The following is a 26,785-nucleotide window of genomic DNA, read 5'->3' on the forward strand; positions in this document are numbered from 1 at the left end:
AGCATTGAACATAGAGAGAGGAGGAGAAGCATTGAACATGGAGAGAGGAGGAGAAGCATTGAACATAGAGAGAGGAGGAGGGGGAGAAGCATTGAACATAGAGAGAGGAGGAGGAGGAGGAGAAGCATTGAACATAGAGAGAGGAGGAGGAGGAGGAGAAGCATTGAACATAGAGAGGAGGAGGGGGAGAAGCATTGAACATAGAGAGGAGGAGGAGAAGCATTGAACATAGAGAGAGGAAAAGGAGAAGCATTGAACATAGAGAGAGGAGGAGGAGAAGCATTGAACATAGAGGAGGAGGAGAAGCATTGAACATAGAGGAGGAGGAGAAGCATTGAACATAGAGAGAGGAGGAGAAGCATTGAACATGGAGAGAGGAGGAGAAGCATTGAACATAGAGAGAGGAGGAGAAGCATTGAACATAGAGAGAGGAGGAGAAGCATTGAACATAGAGAGAGGAGGAGAAGCATTGAACATGGAGAGAGGAGGAGAAGCATTGAACATAGAGAGAGAAGGAGGAGGAGAAGCATTGAACAGAGAGAGAGGAGGAGAAGCATTGAACAGAGAGAGAGGAGGAGGAGGAGAAGCATTGAACAGAGAGAGAGGAGGAGGAGGAGAAGCATTGAACATAGAGAGAGGAGGAGGAGGAGAAGCATTGAACATAGAGAGAGGAGTATCAAACAAGACATTTCATTAAACCCACTGTCCCATATTAAAGTTGATGCAAAAAGAAAAAGAGTAATGTAGAAATATTGTCCCACAATCAACTCAAAAAGACACAGGAAAATCATTCCAGGGAGTGCATCCGTTTACTGACAGACTTGGAGATCAGAGCGTACCATGCCAGTATTTTCAGTTAGTAAGAGCACATTAACACATATCCACACACTCACATTAAAACACAAACACACCTTGGACCACTAAAGCTTACTGACATAAGACAACAGAAATTACAACATGGCTTGGAAAAGACCACTGTATGCCACTACTGTACTGGACACGCCAAACATATATAGAAACCACGTTAGGCAGAATACTTAGGGGGACAGACAGAAACACTGCTCGCTACATATCAGTAGTGGAATTGCAATTTACAGTAAGAGATGAATGTCCCATGGCTCAAGGACTTCTCATTTACAGTAGAATAAATATGTTGCTACTCTTCCTGTAAAGTACATTCTAACCCTAGACATTATGCAGAAAAGCCAGTGTAGTGTACATTCTAACCCTAGACATTAATGCAGAAAAGCCCGTGTAAAGTACATTCTAACCCTAGACATTATGCAGAAAAGCCAGTGTAGTGTACACAGATTGACTCTAGGTCCCGTATATTATGAAAGTTTTGTTCCAAGACTAGTCGTGTTTTTAATATAACTATTTTTTTCTTTCTTTTCTAAATCATCGTGTTTTGAAATGTGGGTGTGGATAAACAGTGTGTTTTTCTGAGGTCATGAATTGTTGATGGTGAACTTAACGTCAAATCGTCCTTGGTAGCGATCTTTCTCGCTGTAGTCAATGTTCGCTCCGTACACTTTGCACTCAAGACGCAGCTCCTCGTTGAAGGTGAGGTTGGTAAACTGGATGGCCACCAGAGGCTGTAGGTAATCGGGGTGCAGCAGCTTACCATAGTAGGGGTAGTACTGGAGGGGGAACCCCATGCCCATGCCATAGTACTTGATCTCACCAATCTTGCTAGCATCCTCCTCTCTCTGTGGAGAATGACATCACAGTGTTGGATATTTTTCCTAAGGTATAAACTAGTTCTATATTACAATTGAATATAGCCTAAATCTAGCAGGACTATAAAACACATACAGAGAACAAGCATAGCATTTATCCCTGACAGCGTGATGTAAGGGAACAACGAGTTCATTGTATGGTTGTATCAGAAATGGCACCCTTTTGACCAGAACCCTATTGGCCCTGGTCAAAATGACAGTGCACTATATAGGGGAAAGGGTGCCATTTTGGATGTTGTCTATATGATATGCTTCCCAGTCCCGTACCTTGTTCTGACAGTGGATGGGGATAACGTTGGTCTGGACTCTGCTCTGGCCGGCTTCAGGGACGGAGGCATTGTTGGTTGGAGGCTGAAACAAAACCCAGACAAACCAATCAGCATTATCACCTTAACCTAACCCAGACAGACCAACAGCATTATCAACTTAGCCGAACCCAGACAAACCAATCAGCATTATCGCATTAACCTAACCCAGACAGACCCGTCAGCATTATCACCGTAACCTAACCCAGACAGACCCGTCAGCATTATCACCTTAGCCTAACCCAGACAGACCAATCACCATTATCATGTTAGCTAGCCTAACCCAGACAGACCCAACAGCATTATTGTATTAGCCTAACCCAGACAGACCCAACAGCATTATTGTATTAGCCTAACCCAGACAGACCCAACAGCATTATTGTATTAGCCTAACCCAGACAGACCCAACAGCATTATTGTATTAGCCTAACCCAGACAGACCCAACAGCATTATTGTATTAGCCTAACCCAGACAGACCCAACAGCATTATTGTATTAGCCTAACCCAGACAGACCCAACAGCATTATTGTATTAGCCTAACCCAGACAGACCCAACAGCATTATTGTATTAGCCTAACCCAGACAGACCCAACAGCATTATTGTATTAGCCTAACCCAGACAGACCCAACAGCATTATTGTATTAGCCTAACCCAGACAAACCAATCAGCATTATCGCATTAACCTAACCCAGACAGACCCGTCAGCATTATCACCGTAACCTAACCCAGACAGACCATCCGCATTATCACCTTAACCTAACCCAGACAGACCCAACAGCATTATTGTATTAGCCTAACCCAGACAGACCCAACAGCATTATTGTATTAGCCTAACCCAGACAGACCCAACAGCATTATTGTATTAGCCTAACCCGGACAGACCCAACAGCATTATTGTATTAGCCTAACCCAGACGGACCCAACAGCATTATTGTATTAGCCTAACCCAGACAGACCCAACAGCATTATTGTATTAGCCTAACCCAGACAGACCCAACAGCATTATTGTATTAGCCTAACCCAGACAGACCCAACAGCATTATTGTATTAGCCTAACCCAGACAGATCCAACAGCATTATTGTATTAGCCTAACCCAGACAGACCCAACAGCATTATTGTATTAGCCTAACCCAGACAGACCCAACAGCATTATTGTATTAGCCTAACCCGGACCAATAAGCACTGTTGTCATTATCAGGTTATCACCCTGAACCCGTTTCTGTGAAGTGTCCCTCAGTGTTTTACTTCTATCGCCACACAGTCAAGACTACAGGAAGTAGAGTCATGGTCTGGTGATACAGGCTGTGTTTCAGGTCTGGAGGGTCTGGTGATACAGGCTGTGTTTCAGGTCTGGAGGGTCTGGTGATACAGGCTGTGTTTCAGGTCTGGAGGGTCTGGTGATACAGGCTGTGTTTCAGGTCTGGAGGGTCTGGTGATACAGGCTGTGTTTCATGTCTGGAGGGTCTGGTGATACAGGCTGTGTTTCAGGTCTGGAGGGTCTGGTGATACAGGCTGTGTTTCAGGTCTGGAGGGTCTGGTGATACAGGCTGTGTTTCAGGTCTGGAGGGTCTGGTGATACAGGCTGTGTTTCAGGTCTAGAGGGTCTGGTGATACTGGCTGTGTTTCAGGTCTGGAGGGTCTGGTGATACAGACTGTGTTTCAGGTCTGGAGGGTCTGTTGATACTGGCTGTGTTTCAGGTCTGGAGGGTCTGTTGATACTGGCTGTGTTTCAGGTCTGGAGGGTCTGGTGATACAGACTGTGTTTCAGGTCTGGAGGGTCTGGTGATACAGACTGTGTTTCAGGTCTGGAGGGTCTGTTGATACAGGCTGTGTTTCAGGTCTGGAGGGTCTGTTGATACTGGCTGTGTTTCAGGTCTGGAGGGTCTGTTGATACTGGCTGTGTTTCAGGTCTGGAGGGTCTGTTGATACTGGCTGTGTTTCAGGTCTGGAGGGTCTGTTGATACAGGCTGTGTTTCAGGTCTGGAGGACCTGTGTTCTGGCACATTCAGTTTAGCATACATGGAGGCTAAAATCTGAATTGTGTCTACCACAGGAAATTGAAGGAAACCTCAAATAAATCAATAAATAAAAGGTTGTTCTGCGTGTGGACCGAAGAGTCTCCCGGGACTGAATGGGACGCGTGATGTTCGAGCAGCAGTAGTTCAGTTTTGGGGGTTTTCCTCACTGGTTATCTAGACGTATCAGGATTGGGCGAAGGCGGTGCTTAAACGGCGGCTTCACCTTGAATGCTTGGTGTGCGCCGACATGAATCATAAGGGGGGCTTTGGTTGAGAGTTTCCTTGCGAGGGTAGAGACTTCGTTTTTGGCTGAGAGTTTCCTTGCGAGGGTAGAGACTTCGTTTTTGGCTGAGAATTTCCTTGCGAGGGTAGAGACTTCGTTTTTGGTTGAGAGTTTCCTTGCGAGGGTAGAGACTTCGTTTTTGCTGGAAGTGAATCACACAGCTGACCAAATTACACAAGACTTGACTTCTACGTTAACCAAGCTTAATCAATGGTATAAACTAGATTAGCGTGGGGCAGGTGGACATACCCTTGGTCGGAAGTTGATGATCCTGTTGAGCTTGGCGATCAGACAGGGTTTCCCATCCTTGAAGCCAAAGTTTTCGTCGTGACCATCCAGACCAGCACAGGGTCCCAGCCAGGTCCGCTTGAACCTGCAGGCTTTCCTCACTCCAGCGTCACTCTCCAGCTCACCGCGGTCCCTGTACGATTCAGGTAAATCTACAGGCACAGAGAGACCAATTACATCAGTCACCTGAGCAGACAATATAGACCAGTAACTAAACCCTAACAGGGTACATTAATACACCAGACACAGCATAACTAAACCCTAACAGGGTACATTAATACACCAGACACAGCATAACTAAACCCTAACAGGGTACATTAATACACCAGACACCACATAACTAAACCCTAACTAGTCTGTACCAGGGTCTACTAGTCTGAACTAGTTTATACAAGTCTGAACTAGTTTCTACTAGTCTGTACTAGTGTCTACTAGTCTGTACTAGTGTCTACTAGTCTGTACTAGTGTCTACTAGTCTGTACCAGTGTCTACTAGTCTGTACCAGTGTCTACTAGTCTGTACCAGTGTCTACTAGTCTGTACCAGTGTCCACTAGTCTGTACAAGTGTCCGCTAGTCTGTACTAGTGTCCGCTAGTCTGTACCAGTGTCCGCTAGTCTGTACCAGTGTCTACTAGTCTGTACTAGTGTCTACTAGTCTGTACTAGTGTCTACTAGTCTGTACTAGTGTCTACTAGTCTGTACCAGTGTCTACTAGTCTGTACCAGTGTCTACTAGTCTGTACTAGTGTCTACTAGTCTGTACCAGTGTCTACTAGTCTGTACTAGTGTCTACTAGTGTCTGCTAGTCTGTACTAGTGTCTACTAGTCTGTACCAGTGTCTACTAGTCTGTACCAGTGTCTACTAGTCTGTACCAGTGTCTACTAGTCTGTACTAGTGTCTACTAGTCTGTACCAGTGTCTACTCGTATGTACCAGTGTCTACTAGTCTGTACCAGTGTCTACTAGTCTGTACCAGTGTCTACTAGTCTGTACCAGTGTCTACTAGTCTGTACTAGTGTCTACTAGTTTCTACTAGTCTGTACTTGCCTCCACATTCTTCGTACTTGTTCTGGTCGGTCTGCTTCTCCTCATCGTACATCTCCAGGAAGTCCTTGATGCTCTTGGTGTATTTCAGATACGTCTCCACATCGTTGACGTTGTAAGAGATCTCAAACTTCTCAGAGCGCGGGGTGTGGGATAGACCTGTAGATAGACAACACACTGGGTCAGTATGGATGATAGACCTGTAGATAGACAACACACTGGGTCAGTATGGATGATAGGCCTGTAGATAGACAACACACTGGGTCAGTATGGATGATAGACAACACACTGGGTCAGTATGGATGATAGACCTGTAGATAGACAACACACTGGGTCAGTATGGATGATAGGCCTGTAGATAGACAACACACTGGGTCAGTATGAATGATAGACAACACACTGGGTCAGTATGGATGATAGACAACACACTGGGTCAGTATGGATGATAGACAACACACTGGGTCAGTATGGATGATAGGCCTGTAGATAGACAACACACTGGGTCAGTATGAATGATAGACAACACACTGGGTCAGTATGGATGATAGACAACACACTGGGTCAGTATGGATGATAGACAACACACTGGGTCAGTATGGATGATAGACCTGTAGATAGACAACACACTGGGTCAGTATGGATGATAGGCCTGTAGATAGACAACACACTGGGTCAGTATGGATGATAGACAACACACTGGGTCAGTATGGATGATAGACAACACACTGGGTCAGTATGGATGATAGGCCTGTAGATAGACAACACACTGGGTCAGTATGGATGATAGACAACACACTGGGTCAGTATGGATGATAGGCCTGTAGATAGACAACACACTGGGTCAGTATGGATGATACAGAACACAGATGAGACATGTCAGGAGATTTGTGATTTCCGTCTGTAAGTGAAAAGCGCTTTACAAATTTGACAGACTGGAGTAAAGATCCCAAGATAAGATACCGGTATAACCATAGAATGAGTTGATGAATCAGTCTGAGTTGAGACCTGCTGGCTGGAGAGGACACTTCACAGGATTATAAATGGCCCCTTCAAAAGGTCTACTGAAACGCAAACTGTGTTGTACCTCCAAAACACTACATACCAACATAACAAACATAGAATCGTGAATTAACTGACTTTCTTTCAGATTAAAATCAACATTCATTTTTAGCGCTAAATGATGGTTAACCATTAATTCCTTTCCGTTTTGAGTTAATGAAATCATAAAACCCCCTTTGGTGTTTAATAGTCCTATTCAGATGGGAACTCGATGTAAACTGTGGCAGTAATTTTCCACAGATTGACAGCCCTGGTGCACACTACAGGGTCACAGCTAGGCGTGGCATGAACACAGCGAGAGAGAGAGCGAGAGAGCGAGAGAGAGAGAGAGAGAGAGAGAGCGAGACAGAGAGAGAGAGAAAGAGAGAGAGAGAGACAGAGACAGAGAGAGAGAAAAGAGAGAGAGAGAGAGAGACAGAGCGAGAGAGAGAGAGAGAGACAGAGAGAGAGCGAGAGAGGAAACATTGTGTTTATTTCACCACGCTCTTTCCTCAACATCCAAATATGAATCCTCATCCAGTGTCTATTGCGTAAGAACTCAATGAAAACATACGTCACATGTTATGGGGAGTCACATGTTCAACACAGTCAAGTTGATTTTACTTCCAGTCACGGCTTGTGTAAGTCTCCACCCCCCCCCTCAACCCCCCCCCCCCTCCCTACTCACCCCACCACCCACACCTACTCAACCACCAAGCCTCACGTGCTCTTCACTCACAATGGAAACTTTTATCCTCAGAATGAGAGCCAGGACGTTGGCTCTCTAAACTCTAGCTGCCGTCTCCTTCCTTTATGTGGCCACCAATGGAAACTCACTTCAGCTCACGACACTCCACACCTACTCATGTGGTTTCTGCTGCCTCGCGGCGCAGGGCGGCCTTTGACAGTCAACAGCTTTGGAGGGGGAAATGGCCGACAGGCAAACAGGCCAATGTGCACGAAGCCAGTCTTTTACAATGGCTGCTAAAAATACCACCTAGATGACAGCATGTGCTGTGCAAACAGGCCTTGGCACAGGCAGGGTAGGTAGGGCTAGGAGAGATGCCCTGGCACAGAGAAAGAGAGAGTAAAAACTATTTTGATAAACTCCCGTATCTATTGGGTGACAAGGAAAAGATCAACCAGTGAAGAACAAACACCATTGTAAATACAATCCATATTTATGTTTATTTATTTAACTATTTGTACTTTAACTATTTGACATCACTATAACACTGTATGTAGACATAATATGACATTTAAAATGTCACTATTTCTTTGAAACGTGTGTGTAATGTTTACGGTTCATTTTTAAAATAGTTTCTTCTCACTTTTGTTTTGGCAATGTTAACATGTTTCCCATGCCAATAAAGCCTGAGAGAAACAACAGACAGACAGACAGACAATAAAGCCTGAGACAGACAGACAGACTGTCTATCTGTCTGTGTCTGTCTGTCTGTCTGTCTGTCTGACAGAGCTTCCAAACGTACTCCCAGCCAGACTAAGGAAGCAGCAGTAACTTCTCATACAACAGGCTGTTTCGACTCTTTCAACGTGCCCTCAAAAGATTACAGAAATCATTTCACCAGGCTTAAAAGGTTGATTCTCTGCCATTTCCAGGGAATGTACAGATTTAGGATCTTAATTTGATCACCCTGTTGCAGGAAAATTTGTAGTGTATTTGAGTTTTAAAAAGTTTGAATAAGTTCATTTTCCCATATAAAAAGATGGAGCAACCCCTACAAAAATGTCCATTCATTATAATCCACATGTCCTGTTGCTGCAGGATTATTTTCCTGCTGTAGCAAACTGGCTCAAATTAAGATCCTACATCTGTACCACATCCAGGAGTACAGGCTCAGATGAGCTGCCATGCACACGCAGTGTGAAAACCCGATCCCAAAGATGTGTTTATGAACAGACAGGCGGTCGAGTCCCAGTAAAAACAGTGTTTCCCAGAGCTGAAGACTGAGGAGGGAAGCTGGCTGGCAGGCAGGGAGGCGGGGAGGGAGGGAGGGGAGGAAGAGTGAAGGACAAAATGGCTGAAGCTGTCTGAGGTCAGAGGGACCTTCAGTGGGGAGGAGGAGGGGTTCAGGAGCAGGTTTTTACAGAAACCTTGGAAGTAAGACCGTCAACCACATAACAGCAACATAAAGGGGTGAAAGTAGCCACAACCCTTCACCCACCGTAATAACAACATGTTATGGACGACCTGACCAAATTCACCTGGAAATGTGCGTTATAGATCTGGCGTTCTCATTGAAATCAAGTCTAAGACGCAGTAGATCTGTTCTTTCTGCACTATTTCTATGCTTCCCGATCTTAAGTTTTGTTTATAATATATTTCACAGTGGTTTAGATGGTACAATGTATTATGGTGGATTCTGATAAAAGCCCATTCAAATATTCTCTTACATATATCTAGGCCTGTGTTTCAAGTTTCAAGAGGATTTGTCATACATTATACAGCTACTTACTATGCCTGTGTTTTAATCGTGGTTCCATTTATGTCCACAGTATAAATGTTCTCTGTAAAAACACATTTACTACAGAAGCTATGATCTTTCAATTAGAATGTAGCATTACATTTTTTTCGTACCACTGAGCCAACAGAACAACGCAAGCAGTGTCATGATTAAAGATCTGAAGATTTTATACGCGGTGCATTCGGAAAGTATTCAGACCCCTCGACTTTTTCCACATTCTGTTACGTTACAGCCTGATTCTAAAACGGATTAAATAAACATTTTCCTCATCAATCTAGACACAATACCCCCATAATGACATCACAATAACCCATAATGACATCACAATACCCCATAATGACAAAGAGAAAACGGGTGATACATTTTTGCACATTTATTAAAAATATTAAAAATACCTTATTTATATAAGTATTCAGACCCTTTGCTATTGAGCTCAGATGCATCCTGTTTCCATTGATCATCCATGATGTTTCTACAACTTGATTGGAGTCCACCTGTGGTCAATTCAATTGATTGGACATGATTTGGAAAGGCACACACCGGCCTTTATAAGGTCCCACAGTTGACAGTGCATGTCAGAGCAAGAACCAAGCCATGAGGTTGAAGGAATTGTCGTAGAGCTCAGAGACAGGATTGTGTCGAGGCACAGATCTGGGAAAGGGAACCAAAAAGTTTCTTAAATGGAAGAAGTTTGGAACCACCAAGACTCTTCCTAGAGCTGGCCGCCCAGCCAAACTGAGCAATCGGAGAAGGGCCTTGGTCAGGGAGGGGACCAAGAACCTGATGGTCACTCTGACAGAGCTCCAGAGTTCCTCTGTGGAGATGGGAAAACCTTCCAGAAAGACAACCATTTCTGCAGCACTCCACCAATCAGGCCTTTATGGTAGGGTGACTAGACGGAAGCCACTTCTCAGTAAAAGGCACATGACAGCCCACTTGGAGTTTTCCTAAAGGCACCTAAAGGACTCTCAGACCATGAGGAACAAGATTCTCTGGTCTGATGAAACCAACATTGAAATATTTGGCCTGCTGTTGGGATGTTTTTCAGAGGCAGGGACTGGGAGACTAGTCAGGATCAAGGGAAAGATGAACGGAGCAAAGTACAGAGAGATCCTTGATGAAAACCTGCTCCAGAGCACTCAGGACCTCAGACTGGGGTGAAGGTTCACCTTCCAACAGGACAACGACCCTAAGCACACAGCCAAGAAAACAAACTAGTGGCTTTGGGACAAGTCTCTGAATGTCCTTGAGTGGCCCAGCCAGAGCCCGGACTTGAACCCGATTGAACATCTCTGGAGAGACCGGAAAATAGCTGTGCAGCGACGCTCCCCATCCAACCTAACAGAGCTTGAGAGGTTCTGCAGAGAAGAATGGGAGAAACTCCCCAAATACAGGTGTGCCAAGCTTGTAGCGTCATACCCAAGAAGACTCGAGGCTGTAATCGCTGCCCAAGATGCTTCAACAAAGAATTGAGTAAAGGGTCTGAATAAAGCCGTACTCCTAAATCTCTACCACCTCCAGAGCACATCTTATCCCTTCAATTAGCTTCTGATGGAAATCACACTTAATACAATCACAAAAGGATATTTCATTAAGCAACATAAAGTCGTATAAAGCAACATAAAGCAGTATAAAACAGTATAAAGCAGTATAAAGCAACATAAAACAGTATAAAGCAGTATAAAGCAACATAAAGCAGTTTAAAGCAGTATAAAGCAACATAAAGCAGTATAAAGCAACATACAGCAGTATAAAGCAGTATAAAGCAGTATAAAACAACATAAAGCAGTAAAAAGCAACATAAAGCCGTAGCAACATAAAGCAGTATAAAGCAACATAAAGCAGTATAAAACAGTATAAAGCAGTATAAAGCAACATACAGCAGTATAAAGCAGTATAAAGCAACATAAAGCAGTATAAAGCAACATACAGCAGTATAAAGCAGTATAAAGCAACATAAAGCAGTATAAAGCAACATAAAGCAGTATAAAGCAACATAAAGCAGTATAAAGCAGTATAAAGCAACATAAAGCAGTATAAAGCAACATAAAGCAGTATAAAGCAACATAAAGGAGTATAAAGCAGTATAAAGCAACATAAAGCAGTATAAAGCAACATAAAGCAGTATAAAGTAACATACAGCAGTATAAAGCAGTATAAAGCAACATAAAGCAATATAAAGCCACATAAAGCAGTATAAAGCAACATAAAGCAGTATAAAGCAGTATAAAGCAACATAAAGCAACATAAAGCAACATAAAGCAGTATAAAGCAACATAAAGCAGTATAAAGCAACATACAGCAGTATAAAGCAGTATAAAGCAACATAAAACAGTATAAAGCAGTATAAAGCAACATAAAGCAGTATAAAGCAGTATAAAGCAACATAAAGCAGTATAAAGCAACATAAAGCCGTAGCAACATAAAGCAGTATAAAGCAACATAAAGCAGTATAAAACAGTATAAAGCAGTATAAAGCAACATACAGCAGTATAAAGCAGTATAAAGCAACATAAAGCAGTATAAAGCAACATAAAGCAATATAAAGCAGTATAAAGCAACATACAGCAGTATAAAGCAGTATAAAGCAACATAAAGCAGTATAAAGCAACATAAAGCAGTATAAAGCAACATAAAGCAGTATAAAGCAGTATAAAGCAACATAAAGCAGTATAAAGCAACATAAAGCAGTATAAAGCAGTATAAAGCAGTATAACAGTCTTTACCTGGTGGGGCGACTCTGTCCTGGTAGGTGGGTTTGTAGTTACTAAGGGTTAGCAGCAGGGCCTGGATGGTCCCAATGAAAATCCCAGCCAAGCATCCATAGAAGATCAGGTAGAACAACAAGATTTTAACTGTGGAGAGAAAGACAGAAGGGATTGGTTACAAATAGACAGACAGATTAGTAGTAGACATGTCCTGTTTCAGCAGATCTAACATGGTGAATGAGTGTCAACAATACTCCTGTATCCCCCATCACTATTACAGATTCACCCTGCCAGGTCCCCCTTCAACATGTTGCCTGAATTGATTGTAACTGGAAATTCCAGGGAAACTTCCCCCTCCAGGAAAAACACCTGAGACATTAGCCTGACAGGACGCTGAATGGAAGACCTCTGGGGGTTTAAAGGGCTGAGTAACTCTAGTGACTAGGAATGTGCTGAGCCATGCATGGTGTGGTGTGGTGTGGTGTGGTGTGGCGTGCTGAGCCATGCATGGTGTGGTGTGGCGTGGTGTGGTGTGGCGTGCTGAGCCATGCATGGCGTGGCGTGGTGTGGCGTGGCGTGGTGTGGCGTGGCGTGGCGTGGTGTGGCGTGGTGTGGCGTGGTGTGGCGTGGCGTGGTGTGGCGTGGCGTGGCGTGGTGTGGCGTGGTGTGGCGTGGCGTGGTGTGGCGTGGTGTGGCGTGGTGTGGCGTGCTGAGCCATGCATGGCGTGGCGTGGTGTGGCGTGGCGTGGCGTGGTGGTGTGGCGTGGCGTGGTGTGGCGTGGCTGGCTAGAATTCAAATAATAATCCAAATACAACAGAAGTTCAGTTATTTAACCATAGATGATATGTGAGGGTTATTGGGATATATTGGTGATTGAGATCCATCTGATTCAACGTGCCACCACTAATGGACAAAATCACTTTCGAAATGGCTGAAAATATATATATATATATATATTTGCTTATCTAAACTAAGCTGATGCTGTCATTATAAGTGCTTATGATCCAATATGAGAAGTCATTCAAGTATTTATTTAATTACGAAGACAAGTCTAAATCTTTGTGAGAGGCATAAGAGTGTTATTCTTCCTGGTACTAACTAAATCTCTCTACGGTTTAACTTTCTCTGAGTTGACTGTAAACTTCAGCGTAACTTCCACAGCCTGTTAATCCTCTCTCTGCTGTTAATGCCAGGGTAGATACAACTCCTGTTGCTAGTACTACTACAGAACCTCTCTCTGCTGTTAATGCCAGGGTAGATACAACTCCTGTTACTAGTACTACTACAGAACCTCTCTCTGCTGTTAATGCCAGGGTAGATACAACTCCTGTTACTAGTACTACTACAGAACCTCTCTCTGCTGTTAATGCCAGGGTAGAGACAACTCCTGTTACTACACAACTACTACAGAACCTCTCTCTGCTGTTAATGCCAGGGTAGAGACAACTCATGTTACTACACAACTACTACAGAACCTCTCTCTGCTGTTAATGCCAGGGTAGAGACAACTCCTGTTACTAGTACTACTACAGATCCTCTCTGCTGTTAATGCCAGGGTAGAGACAACTCCTGTTACTACACAACTACTACAGAACCTCTCTCTGCTGTTAATGCCAGGGTATATACAACTACTACAGAATATCCCCTACACTACTATAGAATATCCCCTACACTACTATAGAATATCCCCTACACTACTATAGAATATCCCCTACACTACTATAGAATATCCCCTACACTACTACAGAATATCCACCACTCTACTGTTCTTTACTCTACACCACTCTACTGTTCTCTACACCACTCTACTCTACACCTCTCTACTCTACACCACTCTACTGTTCTCTACTCTACACCACTCTACTCTACACCTCTCTACTCTACACCACTCTACTGTTCTCTACTCTACACCACTCTACTGTTCTCTATTCTACACCACTCTACTGTTCTCTATTCTACACCACTCTACTGTTCTCTATTCTATACCACTCTACTCTAAACCTCTCTATTCTACACCACTCTACTGTTCTCTACTCTACACCACTCTACTGTTCTCTACTCTACACCACTCTACTGTTCTCTATTCTACACCACTCTACTGTTCTCTATTCTACACCACTCTACTGTTCTCTATTCTATACCACTCTACTCTAAACCTCTCTATTCTACACCACTCTACTGTTCTCTACTCTACACCACTCTACTGTTCTCTACTCTACACCACTCTACTGTTCTTTACTCTACACCACTCTACTGTTCTTTACTCTACTGTTCTCTATTCTACACTACTCTACTGTTCTCTACTCTACACCACTCTACTGTTCTTTACTCTACACCCCTCTACTGTTCTCTACACCACTCTACTCTACACCACTCTACTGTTCTCTATTCTACACCACTCTACTGTTCTCTATTCTATACCACTCTACTCTAAACCTCTCTATTCTACACCACTCTACTGTTCTCTACTCTACACCACTCTACTGTTCTCTACTCTACACCACTCTACTGTTCTCTATTCTACACCACTCTACTGTTCTCTATTCTACACCACTCTACTGTTCTCTATTCTATACCACTCTACTCTAAACCTCTCTATTCTACACCACTCTACTGTTCTCTACTCTACACCACTCTACTGTTCTCTACTCTACACCACTCTACTGTTCTTTACTCTACACCACTCTACTGTTCTTTACTCTACACCACTCTACTGTTCTTTACTCTACTGTTCTCTATTCTACACTACTCTACTGTTCTCTACTCTACACCACTCTACTGTTCTTTACTCTACACCCCTCTACTGTTCTCTACACCACTCTACTCTACACCACTCTACTGTTCTCTATTCTACACCACTCTTCTGTTCTTTACTCTACTGTTCTCTATTCTACACTACTCTACTGTTCTCTACTCTACACTACTCTACTGTTCTTTACTCTACACCCCTCTACTGTTCTCTATTCTACACCACTCTACTCTACACCACTCTACTGTTCTCTACTCTACACCACTCTACACCACTCTACTGTTTTCTACTCTACACCACTCTACTGTTCTCTACTCTACACCACTCTACTGTTCTCTACTCTACACCACTCTACTGTTCTCTACTCTACACCACTCTACTGTTCTTTACTCTACACCACTCTACTGTTCTCTACACCACTCTACTGTTCTCTACTCTACACCACTCTACTGTTCTCTACTCTACACCACTCTACTGTTCTCTACTCTACACCACACTACTGTTCTCTACTCTACACCACACTACTGTTCTCTACTCTACACCACACTACTGTTCTTTACTATACACCACTCTACGCTACTGTTCTCTACTCTACACCTCTCTACACCACACTACTGTTCTTTACTCCACACCACTCTATTGTTCTCTACACCACTCTACTCTACTGTTCTCTACTCTTCTCTACACCACTCTACTGTTCTCTACACCACTCTACTGTTCTCTACACCACTCTACACCACTCTACTGTTCTCTACTCTACACCACTCTACTGTTCTCTACTCTACACCACTCTACTGTTCTCTACTCTACACCACTCTACTGTTTTCTACTCTACACCACTACTGTTCTCTACTCTACACTACTCTACTGTTCTTTACTCTACACCCCTCTACTGTTCTCTATTCTACACCACTCTACTCTACACCACTCTACTGTTCTCTACTCTACACCACTCTACTGTTTTCTACTCTACACCACTCTACTGTTCTCTACTCTACACCACTCTACTGTTCTCTACTCTACACCACTCTACACCACTCTACTGTTCTCTACTCTACACCACTCTACTGTTCTTTACTCTACACCACTCTACTGTTCTCTACTCTATTCTACACTACTCTACTGTTCCTACTCTACACCACTCTACTGTTCTCTACTCTACACCACTCTCTGTTCTCTACTCTACACCACTCTACTGTTTTTACTCTACACCACTCTACTGTTCTCTACACCACTCTACTGTTCTCTACTCTACACCACTCTACTGTTCTCTATTCTACACCACTCTTCTGTTCTTTACTCTACTGTTCTCTATTCTACACCACTCTACTGTTCTTTACTCTACACCACTCTACTGTTCTCTACTCTACACCACTCTACTGTTCTCTACTCTACACCACTCTACTGTTCTCTACTCTACACCACTCTACTGTTCTCTACTCTACACCACTCTACTGTTCTCTACTCTACACCACTCTACTGTTCTCTACTCTACACCACACTACTGTTCTCTACTCTACACCACACCACTGTTCTTTACTATACACCACTCTACGCTACTGTTCTCTACTCTACACCTCTCTACACCACACTACTGTTCTTTACTCCACACCACTCTATTGTTCTCTACACCACTCTACTCTACACCTCTACTCTACTGTTCTCTACCCTTCTCTACACCACTCTACTGTTCTCTACACCACTCTACTGTTCTCTACACCACTCTACACCACTCTACACCACTCTACTGTTCTCTACTGTTCTCTACTCTACACCACTCTACACCCCTCTACTGTTCTCTACTCTACACCACTCTACTGTTCTCTACTCTACACCACTCTACTGTTCTCTACTCTACACCACTCTACTGTTCTCTACTCTACACCACTCTACTGTTCTCTACTCTACTGTTCTCTACTCTACACCACTCTACTGTTCTCTACTCTACACCACTCTACTGTTCTCTACTCTACACCACTCTACTGTTCTCTACTCTACACCACTCTACTCTACACCTCTACTCTACTGTTCTCTACCCTTCTCTACACCACTCTACTGTTCTCTACACCACTCTACTGTTCTCTACTCTACACCACTCTACACCCCTCTACTGTTCTCTACTCTACACCACTCTACTGTTCTCTACTCTACACCACTCTACTGTTCTCTACTCTACACCACTCTACTGTTCTCTACTCTACTGTTCTCTACTCTACACCACTCTACTGTTCTCTACTCTACACCACTCTACTGTTCTCTACTCTACACCACTCTACTGTTCTCTACTCTACACCACTCTATTGTTCTCTACACCACTCTACACCACTCTACTGTTCTCTACTCTACACCACTCTACTGTTCTCTACTCTACTGTTCTCTACTCTACACCACTCGACTGTTCTTTACTCTACACCACTCCACTGTTCTTTACTCTACACCACTCTATTGTTCTCTACACCACTCTACTCTACACCACTCTACTGTTCTCTACTCTACACCACTCTACTGTTCTCTACTCTACTGTTCTCTACTCTACACCACTCGACTGTTCTTTACTCTACACCACTCTACTGTTCTTTACTCTACACCACTCTATTGTTCTCTACACCACTCTACACCACTACTGTTCTCTACTCTACACCACTCTACTGTTCTCTACTCTACACCACTCTACTGTTCTCTACTCTACTGTTCTCTACTCTACACCACTACTGTTCTCTACTCTACACCACTCGACTGTTCTTTACTCTACACCACACTACTGTTCTTTACTCTACACCACTCTATTGTTCTCTACACCACTCTACTCTACACCACTCTACTGTTCTCTACTCTACTGTTCTCTACTCTACACCACTACTGTTCTCTACTCTACACCACTCTACTGTTCTCTACTCTACTGTTCTCTACTCTACACCACTCGACTGTTCTTTACTCTACACCACACTACTGTTCTCTACTCTACACCATCTACTGTTCTCTACTCTACACCACTCTACTGTTCTCTACTCTACTGTTCTCTACTCTACACCACTACTGTTCTCTACTCTACACCACTACTGTTCTCTACTCTACACCACTAATGTTCTCTACTCCACACCACTCTACTCTTCTCTACACCACTCTACTGTTCTCTACACCACTCTACTGTTCTTTACTCTACACCACTCTACTGTTCTCTACACCACTCTACTGTTCTCTACTCTACACCACTCTACTGTTCTCTACTCTACACCACTCTACTGTTCCATACCGTACTGTTCCATACTCTACACCACTCTACTGTTCCATACTCTACACCACTCTACTCTACACCACCACTCTACATCCACACCACTCTACTGTTCTCTACACCACTCTACTGTTCTCTACTCTACACCACTCGACTGTTCTTTACTCTACACCACTCGACTGTTCTTTACTCTACACCACTCTACTGTTCTCTACTCTACACCACACTACTGTTCTTTACTCTACACCACTCTATTGTTCTCTACACCACTCTACTGTTCTCTACTCTACTGTTCTCTACTCTACTGTTCTCTACTCTACACCACTCGACTGTTCTTTACTCTACACCACTCTACTGTTCTCTACTCTACACCACTCTACTGTTCTCTACTCTACACCACACTACTGTTCTTTACTCTTATTGTTCTCTACACCACTCTATTGTTCTCTACACCACTCTACTGTTCTCTACTACACCACTCGACTGTTCTCTACACCACTCTACTGTTCTCTACTCTACACCACTCTACTGTTCTCTACTCTACACCACTCTACTGTTCTCTACTCTACACCACACTACTGTTCCTTACTCTACACCACTCTACTGTTCTTTACTCTACACCTCTCTACTCTACACCACTCTACTGTTCCTTACTCTACACCACTCTACTGTTCTTTACTCTACACTACTCTACTGTTCTCTACTCTACACCACTCTACTGTTCTCTACTCCATATGCTGTGTTGAAATTAATCTTGTCTCCCTCCCATGATGCAATAGTAACGGAGGGCAACATCACTTCTAGACTAGCAGGATGAGTCACTCTGGCTTGTTGTCGACGGTTACCAGTCCCTCTCCTCTATCAGCCTCATTTACAAACATCCCCAAACTCATACACCCCCCCCCCCCACACACACACACACACACACACCACATGGCGCCATGCAGTCAGGCAGGCAGAGACAGGTGTGGCAAGACATGTTACTTTCTCTCCCTGCAGGTGAAGGTGACAGGATGGCCAATTGTAAATCAACCCTGCTGCCCTTAACCTTGGGTCACAACAAAACATCCAGTGACTAAACAATCTACAGGAAACACTTTTACTAGTGCATTGTTTGAGCAGAATAACTTCATAGTGCAACAGTGTCTGGGTGTGTGTGTGAGAGGGAGGGAGAGAGACTGATTGACTGGTGGTAACCATGGCAGTGAGCTCTGGGGTGAGAGAGACTGATTGACTGGCGGTAACCATGGCAGTGAGCTCTGGGGTGAGAGAGAGAGACTGATTGACTGGCGGTAACCATGGCAGTGAGCTCTGGGGTGAGAGAGAGAAGCTCTGGCAGTGGGTGAGAGAGAGAGACTGATTGACTGGCGGTAACCATGGCAGTAAGCTCTGGGGTGAGAGAGAGAGACTGATTGACTGGCGGTAACCATGGCAGTAAGCTCTGGGGTGAGGGAGAGAGACTGATTGACTGGCGGTAACCATGGCAGTGAGCTCTGGGGTGAGAGAGAGAGACTGATTGACTGGCGGTAACCATGGCAGTAAGCTCTGGGGTGAGAGAGAGAGACTGATTGACTGGCGGTAACCATGGCAGTAAGCTCTGGGGTGAGAGAGAGAGCTCTGGCGGTAACCATGGCAGTAAGCTCTGGGGTGAGAGAGAGAGACTGATTGACTGGCGGTAACCATGGCAGTGAGCTCTGGGGTGAGAGAGAGAGACTGATTGACTGGCGGTAACCATGGCAGTGAGCTCTGGGGTGAGAGAGAGAGAGACTGATTGACTGGTGGTAACCATGGCAGTGAGCTCTGGGGTGAGAGAGAGAGACTGATTGACCTGCGGTAACCATGGCAGTGAGCTCTGGGGTGAGAGAGAGAGACTGATTGACTAGCGGTAACCATGGCAGTGAGCTCTGGGGTGAGAGAGAGATGCAAACCAGTTGCATCGAAGGTGACCATGGCTGTATTTTTTTAGGCATGAGTCATAACACCCATAAAACCTAGTGGTCAAACAAGGAAATGGTTCCAATCGTTTTTTCCACCATACATTTTTCCCAAAGGGGATTTTAGAAACCCTTCAAATAAGGTCTGTGTTTCGTGTAGACTTACCCTGGCGTGATGTTTTGATAGCCTGGTCTGTGTTTCGTGTAGACTTACCCTGGCATGATGTTTTGATAGCCTGGTCTGTGTTTCGTGTAGACTTACCCTGGCGTGTCGTTTTGATAGCCTGGTCTGTGTTTCGTGTAGACTTACCCTGGCGTGATGTTTTGATAGCCTGGTCTGTGTTTCGTGTAGACTTACCCTGGCGTGTCGTTTTGATAGCCTGGTCTGTGTTTCGTGTAGACTTACCCTGGCGTGATGTTTTGATAGCCTGGTCTGTGTTTCGTGTAGACTTACCCTGGCGTGTCGTTTTGATAGCCTGGTCTGTGTTTCGTGTAGACTTACCCTGGCGTGTCGTTTTGATAGCCTGGTCTGTGTTTCGTGTAGACTTACCCTGGCGTGATGTTTTGATAGCCTGGTCTGTGTTTCGTGTAGACTTACCCTGGCGTGATGTTTTGATAGCCTGGTCTGTGTTTCGTGTAGACTTACCCTGGCGTGATGTTTTGATAGCCTGGTCTGTGTTTCGTGTAGACTTACCCTGGCGTGTCGTTTTGATAGCCTGGTCTGTGTTTCGTGTAGACTTACCCTGGCGTGATGTTTTGATCACCAGGCTATCAAAACATCATGCCAAGGTAAGACTACACCAAACACAGACCAGGCTATCAAAACATCATGCCAGGGTAAGTCTACACCAAACACAGATCTTATTTTAAGCGTTTCTAAAATTCCCTTTGGGAAAAATTTTATGGGGGAAAAACGATTGGAACCATTTCCCTGTTTGACCGCTAGGCTACCCCTGGACAGTGATAGACTAGTGTCCTGTCCAGGGGTAAGGCCCTGTGATAGACTAGTGTCCTGTCCAGGGGTAAGGCCCTGTGATAGACTAGTGTCCTGTCCAGGGGTAAGGCCCTGTGATAGACTAGTGTCCTGTCCAGGGGTAAGGCCCTGTGATAGACTAGGGTTCTGTCCAGGGGTAAGGCCCAGTGATAGACTAGTGTCCTGTCCAGGGTTAATTAAGGCCCTGTGATAGACTAGTGTCCTGTCCAGGGTTAAGGCCCTGTGATAGACTAGTGTCCTGTCCAGGGTTAAGGCCCAGTGATAGACTAGTGTCCTGTCCAGGGTTAAGGCCCAGTGATAGACTAGTGTCCTGTCCAGTGTTAGACTAGTGTCCTGTCCAGGGGTAAGGCCCTGTGATAGACCAGTGTCCTGGGTTAAGGCCCAGTGATAGACTAGTGTCCTGTCCAGGGTTAAGGCCCAGTGATAGACTAGTGTCCTGTCCAGTGTTAGACTAGTGTCCTGTCCAGGGGTAAGGCCCTGTGATAGACTAGTGTCCTGTCCAGGGTTAAGGCCCAGTGATAGACTAGTGTCCTGTCCAGTGTTAGACTAGTGTCCTGTCCAGGGGTAAGGCCCTGTGATAGACTAGTGTCCTGTCCAGGGTTAAGGCCCAGTGATAGATTAGTGTCCTGTCCAGGGGTAGACTAGTGTCCTGTCCAGGGGTAAGGCCCTGTGATAGACTAGTGTCCTGTCCAGGGTTAAGGCCCAGTGATAGATTAGTGTCCTGTCCAGGGGTAGACTAGTGTCCTGTCCAAGGGGTAAGACCCTGTGATAGACTAGTGTCCTGTCCAGTCTTAGACTAGTGTCCTGTCCAGGGGTAGACTAGTGTCCTGTCCAGGGGTAAGGCCCAGTGATAGACTAGTGTCCTGTCCAGGGTTAAGGCCCTGTGATAGACTAGTGTCCTGTCCAGTGATAGACTAGTGTCCTGTCCAGGGTTAAGGCCCTGTGATAGACTAGTGTCCTGTCCAGGGGTAAGGCCCTGTGATAGACTAGTGTCCTGTCCAGGGGTAAGGCCCTGTGATAGACTAGTGTCCTGTCCAGGGGTAAGGCCCTGTGATAGACTAGTGTCCTGTCCAGGGTTAAGGCCCTGTGATAGACTAGTGTCCTGTCCAGTGATAGACTAGTGTCCTGTCCAGGGTTAAGGCCCTGTGATAGACTAGTGTCCTGTCCAGGGGTAAGGCCCTGTCTCAGACTAGTGTCCTGTCCAGGGGTAAGGCCCTGTGATAGACTAGTGTCCTGTCCAGGGGTAAGGCCCTGTGATAGACTAGTGTCCTGTCCAGGGGTAAGGCCCTGTGATAGACTAGCGTTCTGTCCAGGGGTAAGGCCCTGTGATAGACTAGTGTCCTGTCCAGGGGTAAGGCCCTGTGATAGACTAGTGTCCTGTCCAGGGGTAAGGCCCAGTGATAGACTAGTGTCCTGTCCAGGGGTAAGGCCCTGTGATAGACTAGTGTCCTGTCCAGGGGTAAGGCCCTGTGATAGACTAGTGTCCTGTCCAGGGGTAAGGCCCTGTGATAGACTAGTGTCCTGTCCAGGGGTAAGGCCCAGTGATAGACTAGCGTCCTGTCCAGGGTTAATGCCCAGTGATAGACTAGTGTCCTGTCCAGGGGTAAGGCCCTGTGATAGACTAGTGTCCTGTCCAGGGGTAAGGCCCAGTGATAGACTAGTGTTCTGTCCAGGGGTAAGGCCCAGTGATAGACTAGTGTCCTGTCCAGGGGTAAGGCCCAGTGATAGACTAGCGTTCTGTCCAGGGGTAAGGCCCTGTGATAGACTAGTGTCCTGTCCAGGGGTAAGGCCCTGTGATAGACTAGTGTCCTGTCCAGGAAGTGTACTGTACATCAAGCTGAACCATCACAACAGAAACAGGAGATAGTTAAGTAAGTAGGCTCATCAAGCTGACTGATATTGTCTCATAAATAAACTGACTTATATTATCTCATAGAACAAAACGTAGGATCTCTGAAACCTGTTAACCTCAGACCGTGTTATCCAAAACAACCTCCAAAAGCTGCATTCATTTCCCCTGGAGGCTTTGAGCAACGAGCCATCGGGACTACAAGCTGGCGAGCCCTATAGGCCTATTCCAAAGTCCAATTCATTTTAGTCTCTCAAATCCGTGTTTTTCTTACCTACGACCCGCATATTGTGTGGAAGCTCAGGGGGAATAGCTAAATTCAGACCGCTGTCGTTTTCTCGCTCTCTTGTAATAAAGAGCCATCGGACCACTGAGTGAATGTGATCTAATTGGCCAATAGGAGACTTGTTGAATGCCTTCCAGTCCTTGTGATAACCTCTCTCAGCTCGGTCTACACCCCCCCCCCAGAGCAGCAGGGTAGACAGTCAGGCAGGCATGGTGTGAATGGACAACTCAGGCACGTTCTCACATTTCTCGAGACAAGCAGCAGCAGAGATTGCTGAGATTATCATGATTGTCCTATTTCGTGCTTACCTTTCAAAATACTATAGACACTGGGTAGCCGTCAGTATAGGGGTTATTACACTGTCGTTGGATACAAGTGTCACTGAATGAAGACCTGAAGCAATGTAGCCTACAGTAGTCGCTAATTCCTACCATTTTTGATGATGACCAATTGTGATTTGATGCGAAAATGAGATGGTGCTGCACAGCCAACCTATTGGAAGGCTTTATCCTGAGCAATAACCGCTGCAACCTGGTCTCAGAGCTTTTTGTATTATTCTGTACGTAAATCTGAGAAACTCCATTTCCTGTGATATTTTACACTATGTACTAATTTGTGGATGTCTATCGCCCATTTCGTATGATATGTTACGAATTCTAGCTAGGCTAGGGTGTTTCAGTTAGGTTAAAGTGTTAAGTGTTAGCTAACATGCTAAGTTGCTAAAAAATAAGTAAGTAGATAAAATGCTAAAGTTGTCTGTGATGAGATTCAAACATCTAGCAACCTTTGGGTTATACACCCACCCATCCGACATTCGTTTTTTTGCCTCAAGTAACCATCTGTCTTATGTAACCACATCATACTAGTTTTACAGTCCCGGATTTAAATTTACTATGCTATGACAGTCTATGAGACCAGGCTGTAACAACCACATCGATGTGACTCGACGTGCGCTTGATAATACCGTGAGCGATATGCAGGCTACGCAAACAAAGGCTACACGCCAGAAACCTTGGGACTTTCAAAACGTAGCAAGCTACTTCATTGAGCTTCTGAATTCTAGAATTTAATTCAGAGAACAGCAACTGTTTCGAGAGATAAACCAACACTTATCAGTGAACAGGCGCTCTTTGCGTTACCAAAATAGTCTGGCTGCATTCAGGAAACAAATGACAACCGTTGACCATTGCCTTGTAACTGTGTCCCCTACTAGAGCGTACAATCTGTCTTTATTTTTGCTCGTATTGTGAAAGCCTACCGTAATAATCGCCCTACCTATGTGAACTCGAGGAATTGATTTAAGCAACAACTTGTTACCAGTAGCTGCTAAAAGAAACAAAGTTGTCTGTGGGGGAGGGGTGGTCCTACAGAAACCGAGCATGTGAGTCGTGACATGATCTTTCTATGTACAAAAAGCGCCTAGATAAGAAATATAAAAAATAATAAACGAAATGTTGCCAATAGATAAACTAGCTCCCTACTGCAACAGTCTCCCACTCGAATACTGAGCAAAAAAATGTAGAGATAACGTCTGTGTTACAGTGTTGCAAGCTCACCAGTTGAACAAGAAAGTGTCTCATTGGTAAATCAATGCTCATTGTTGGCTTCGTTTTACATTACAATCTCTCGGTCCAAAACAATGACATCAGTTTCAGGCGAAAAGGCCCGATCACCTTGACTGCTAACCTTGAACCCTGATTCATTTAAAAAACTATCTGTATTGGGATAAAACAGCTAATTACCGAGGTAATGGATGTCCCCCTGTCATTGGGCACATTATTTTGTTCAGAGAAAGAAAGCAATTCCTATTTACCAACTCTTATCAATTTTCTCCAATCTAGGCTAACTATGTGACAGCAGAAACAAGCATACCATGTTGGCAAGACAAGCACATGTTAGTTGCAATCCAACACTCCCGATTGCCACCATATAATGTAAACGATGTCCTTCAAAATGACCTCTTTGGCAAAGGACACCGACTCTAGCTTTCGCTGTACACGATCGACCCGGGTTAAACGAATAATAACGAATAGGAACATTATTAACGTTCACTTGACCTAAAAGTCTGAATATATTTAAACTGCCTTTAAGACAGAACTAATTTTCATTACATTTTATTTTAATCCTATTCCATCAATGGGTTATACGGTTACTTTACAGATGTAGTGGTTTATAAATCACGTTTAATTCATTCTCTGTGTTTCTCCTGTAATTTTTCCATTGAAAAGTGAATTTCCACTACACAGCATGCTACGTCCAATCAAACAGGTGCTGTGTTTCTCAATCAGGAAATACAGAGAGTCGGGACTCTCTGTGCCGTTACATTACTCTGACAATACACGGAAACAACAGGGTTACACCTCGTATCATTCTTATCCTCGAGTTCATTTCCAGAAAAGCGTCGATTAAAAGTCGTTTATTACAGATGTATGTACTTACACCAACTGCCACCAGTGCGTCCTAGAAATTCCTTCCTTTCCGAATTCCACAGAAAGCTCTTCCATCCACCGTCTCCATCTTTATTTGCCGACATATTTTTTTTGTCTTTTAATTTCCCTTTTCAATTAATATTATCTAATGGGTTTAGGTACCCGATTCCTGTACTGTCCCCCGGTACAGAATAGTAATGGACAGTTTCGTACCCGGCTCTCCTATTGTACAGCACACAATTTATCTCTTATGGTAACCGACTCCGCCCGCAAACTCTTGTAATAAGTTACCTACAAAAGAGGGGGGGGGCTAAACTCTAGCAAATCACAAGCAGTCATCCTTCTACGTAACAACCAACTGCTATGATCACTGTTCCATGAGGCAAGGCAGCCCCAGGCGGTTCAAAACGAAATGGTGGAACTAAAATGGTAGAATTCTACCGTGATGTCATAAACTCATTATATTATATTACCATTCTTGGAGTTCTATTTCCACATCGCATGTTAAAAGTAATTGTATTTCTCAGGAGTCAACTTTGTACTTTAGTACATTTGATTCTAATTCCTGCTAAATATCACATACATAAAATTCATTGTTTAAAAAAAAAAAAATCTTATTCAAAAATAAATGTTAAGTTAGACTTAAATAATTACTTTGCCGATGCTCTGTGAGAATAAGACGGTATTGAAATAAATGTATACTCTTTAAGCTTTTAAAATGTTTTTGAATGTAAAAACTCTGTTTTTGTGTTAATCTGTTTGTGATGTTTTTTTTGTGTTACAGTTTTTTTAAGAAAGATGTGTAGATTTTTGTAACACATTTGAAATTTGTGTCCTTCAAAATGTTTGGAATTTCAATAATAAAAATAATTGTACTTTGGTACCTCGTTCTTGGTTCATTCAAAGCTGTTCATAAAGAATGCATTTTAGACCCTTATGATTGAATAACATATAATATATGTTATTATATAATAACATAAGAGAGAAAAACAACTGTAACGAGTAATAATATGGTTACTAATAAGCTAAATTCACTTTGTGGAAAGTTTTTTTTTTTTCCTGATCAGGAAATACTCTGGGCCCTATGGAGTTATTCCTGGTCAGGTCACATGGTCAGGAAAATACCTTTTATTTGACCAGGTTGTCCCATTGAGGTCAAAACACCTGTTTTTCAAGGGGCGACCGTTCTCACTTCCACCGCGGCTTGTTTAGGACTCCTTGTATAAATGGGCTCGACAAAAAGCTATTGAAGCCTGTATTGATACGACAACTCACCAGTTAATAAATCTGCCCCATATTTCATAGTGATTTCCTCATCAGACAGGCCCTGTCACTCCAGTTCTAAGATGTGGTCCTGTCAACGACCAAGAACCTGTTCAACAAACCAAAAACATGTTCCT

The 26,785-nt window shown here is 44.0% G+C and overlaps 1 protein-coding gene across 1 annotated transcript; it reads right to left on the minus strand.

Annotated features, from left to right (window-relative positions):
- Positions 1-790: 790 nt before the first annotated feature.
- On the minus strand, positions 791-25,647 carry atp1b1a (ATPase Na+/K+ transporting subunit beta 1a). The gene is made up of 6 exons (XM_065009473.1): positions 25,396-25,647; positions 11,930-12,058; positions 5,683-5,838; positions 4,598-4,788; positions 2,007-2,090; positions 791-1,709 (listed from the first exon to the last, which is right to left on the minus strand). The coding sequence occupies exons 1-6, from the start codon at positions 25,487-25,489 to the stop codon at positions 1,449-1,451; spliced, it is 915 nt and encodes a 304-aa protein (XP_064865545.1). The 5' UTR covers positions 25,490-25,647; the 3' UTR covers positions 791-1,448.
- Between the last annotated feature and the right edge of the window lie 1,138 nt (positions 25,648-26,785).

Source organism: Oncorhynchus nerka, linkage group LG25 (assembly GCF_034236695.1).
Source record: "Oncorhynchus nerka isolate Pitt River linkage group LG25, Oner_Uvic_2.0, whole genome shotgun sequence".
Lineage (NCBI taxonomy): Eukaryota > Metazoa > Chordata > Actinopteri > Salmoniformes > Salmonidae > Oncorhynchus > Oncorhynchus nerka.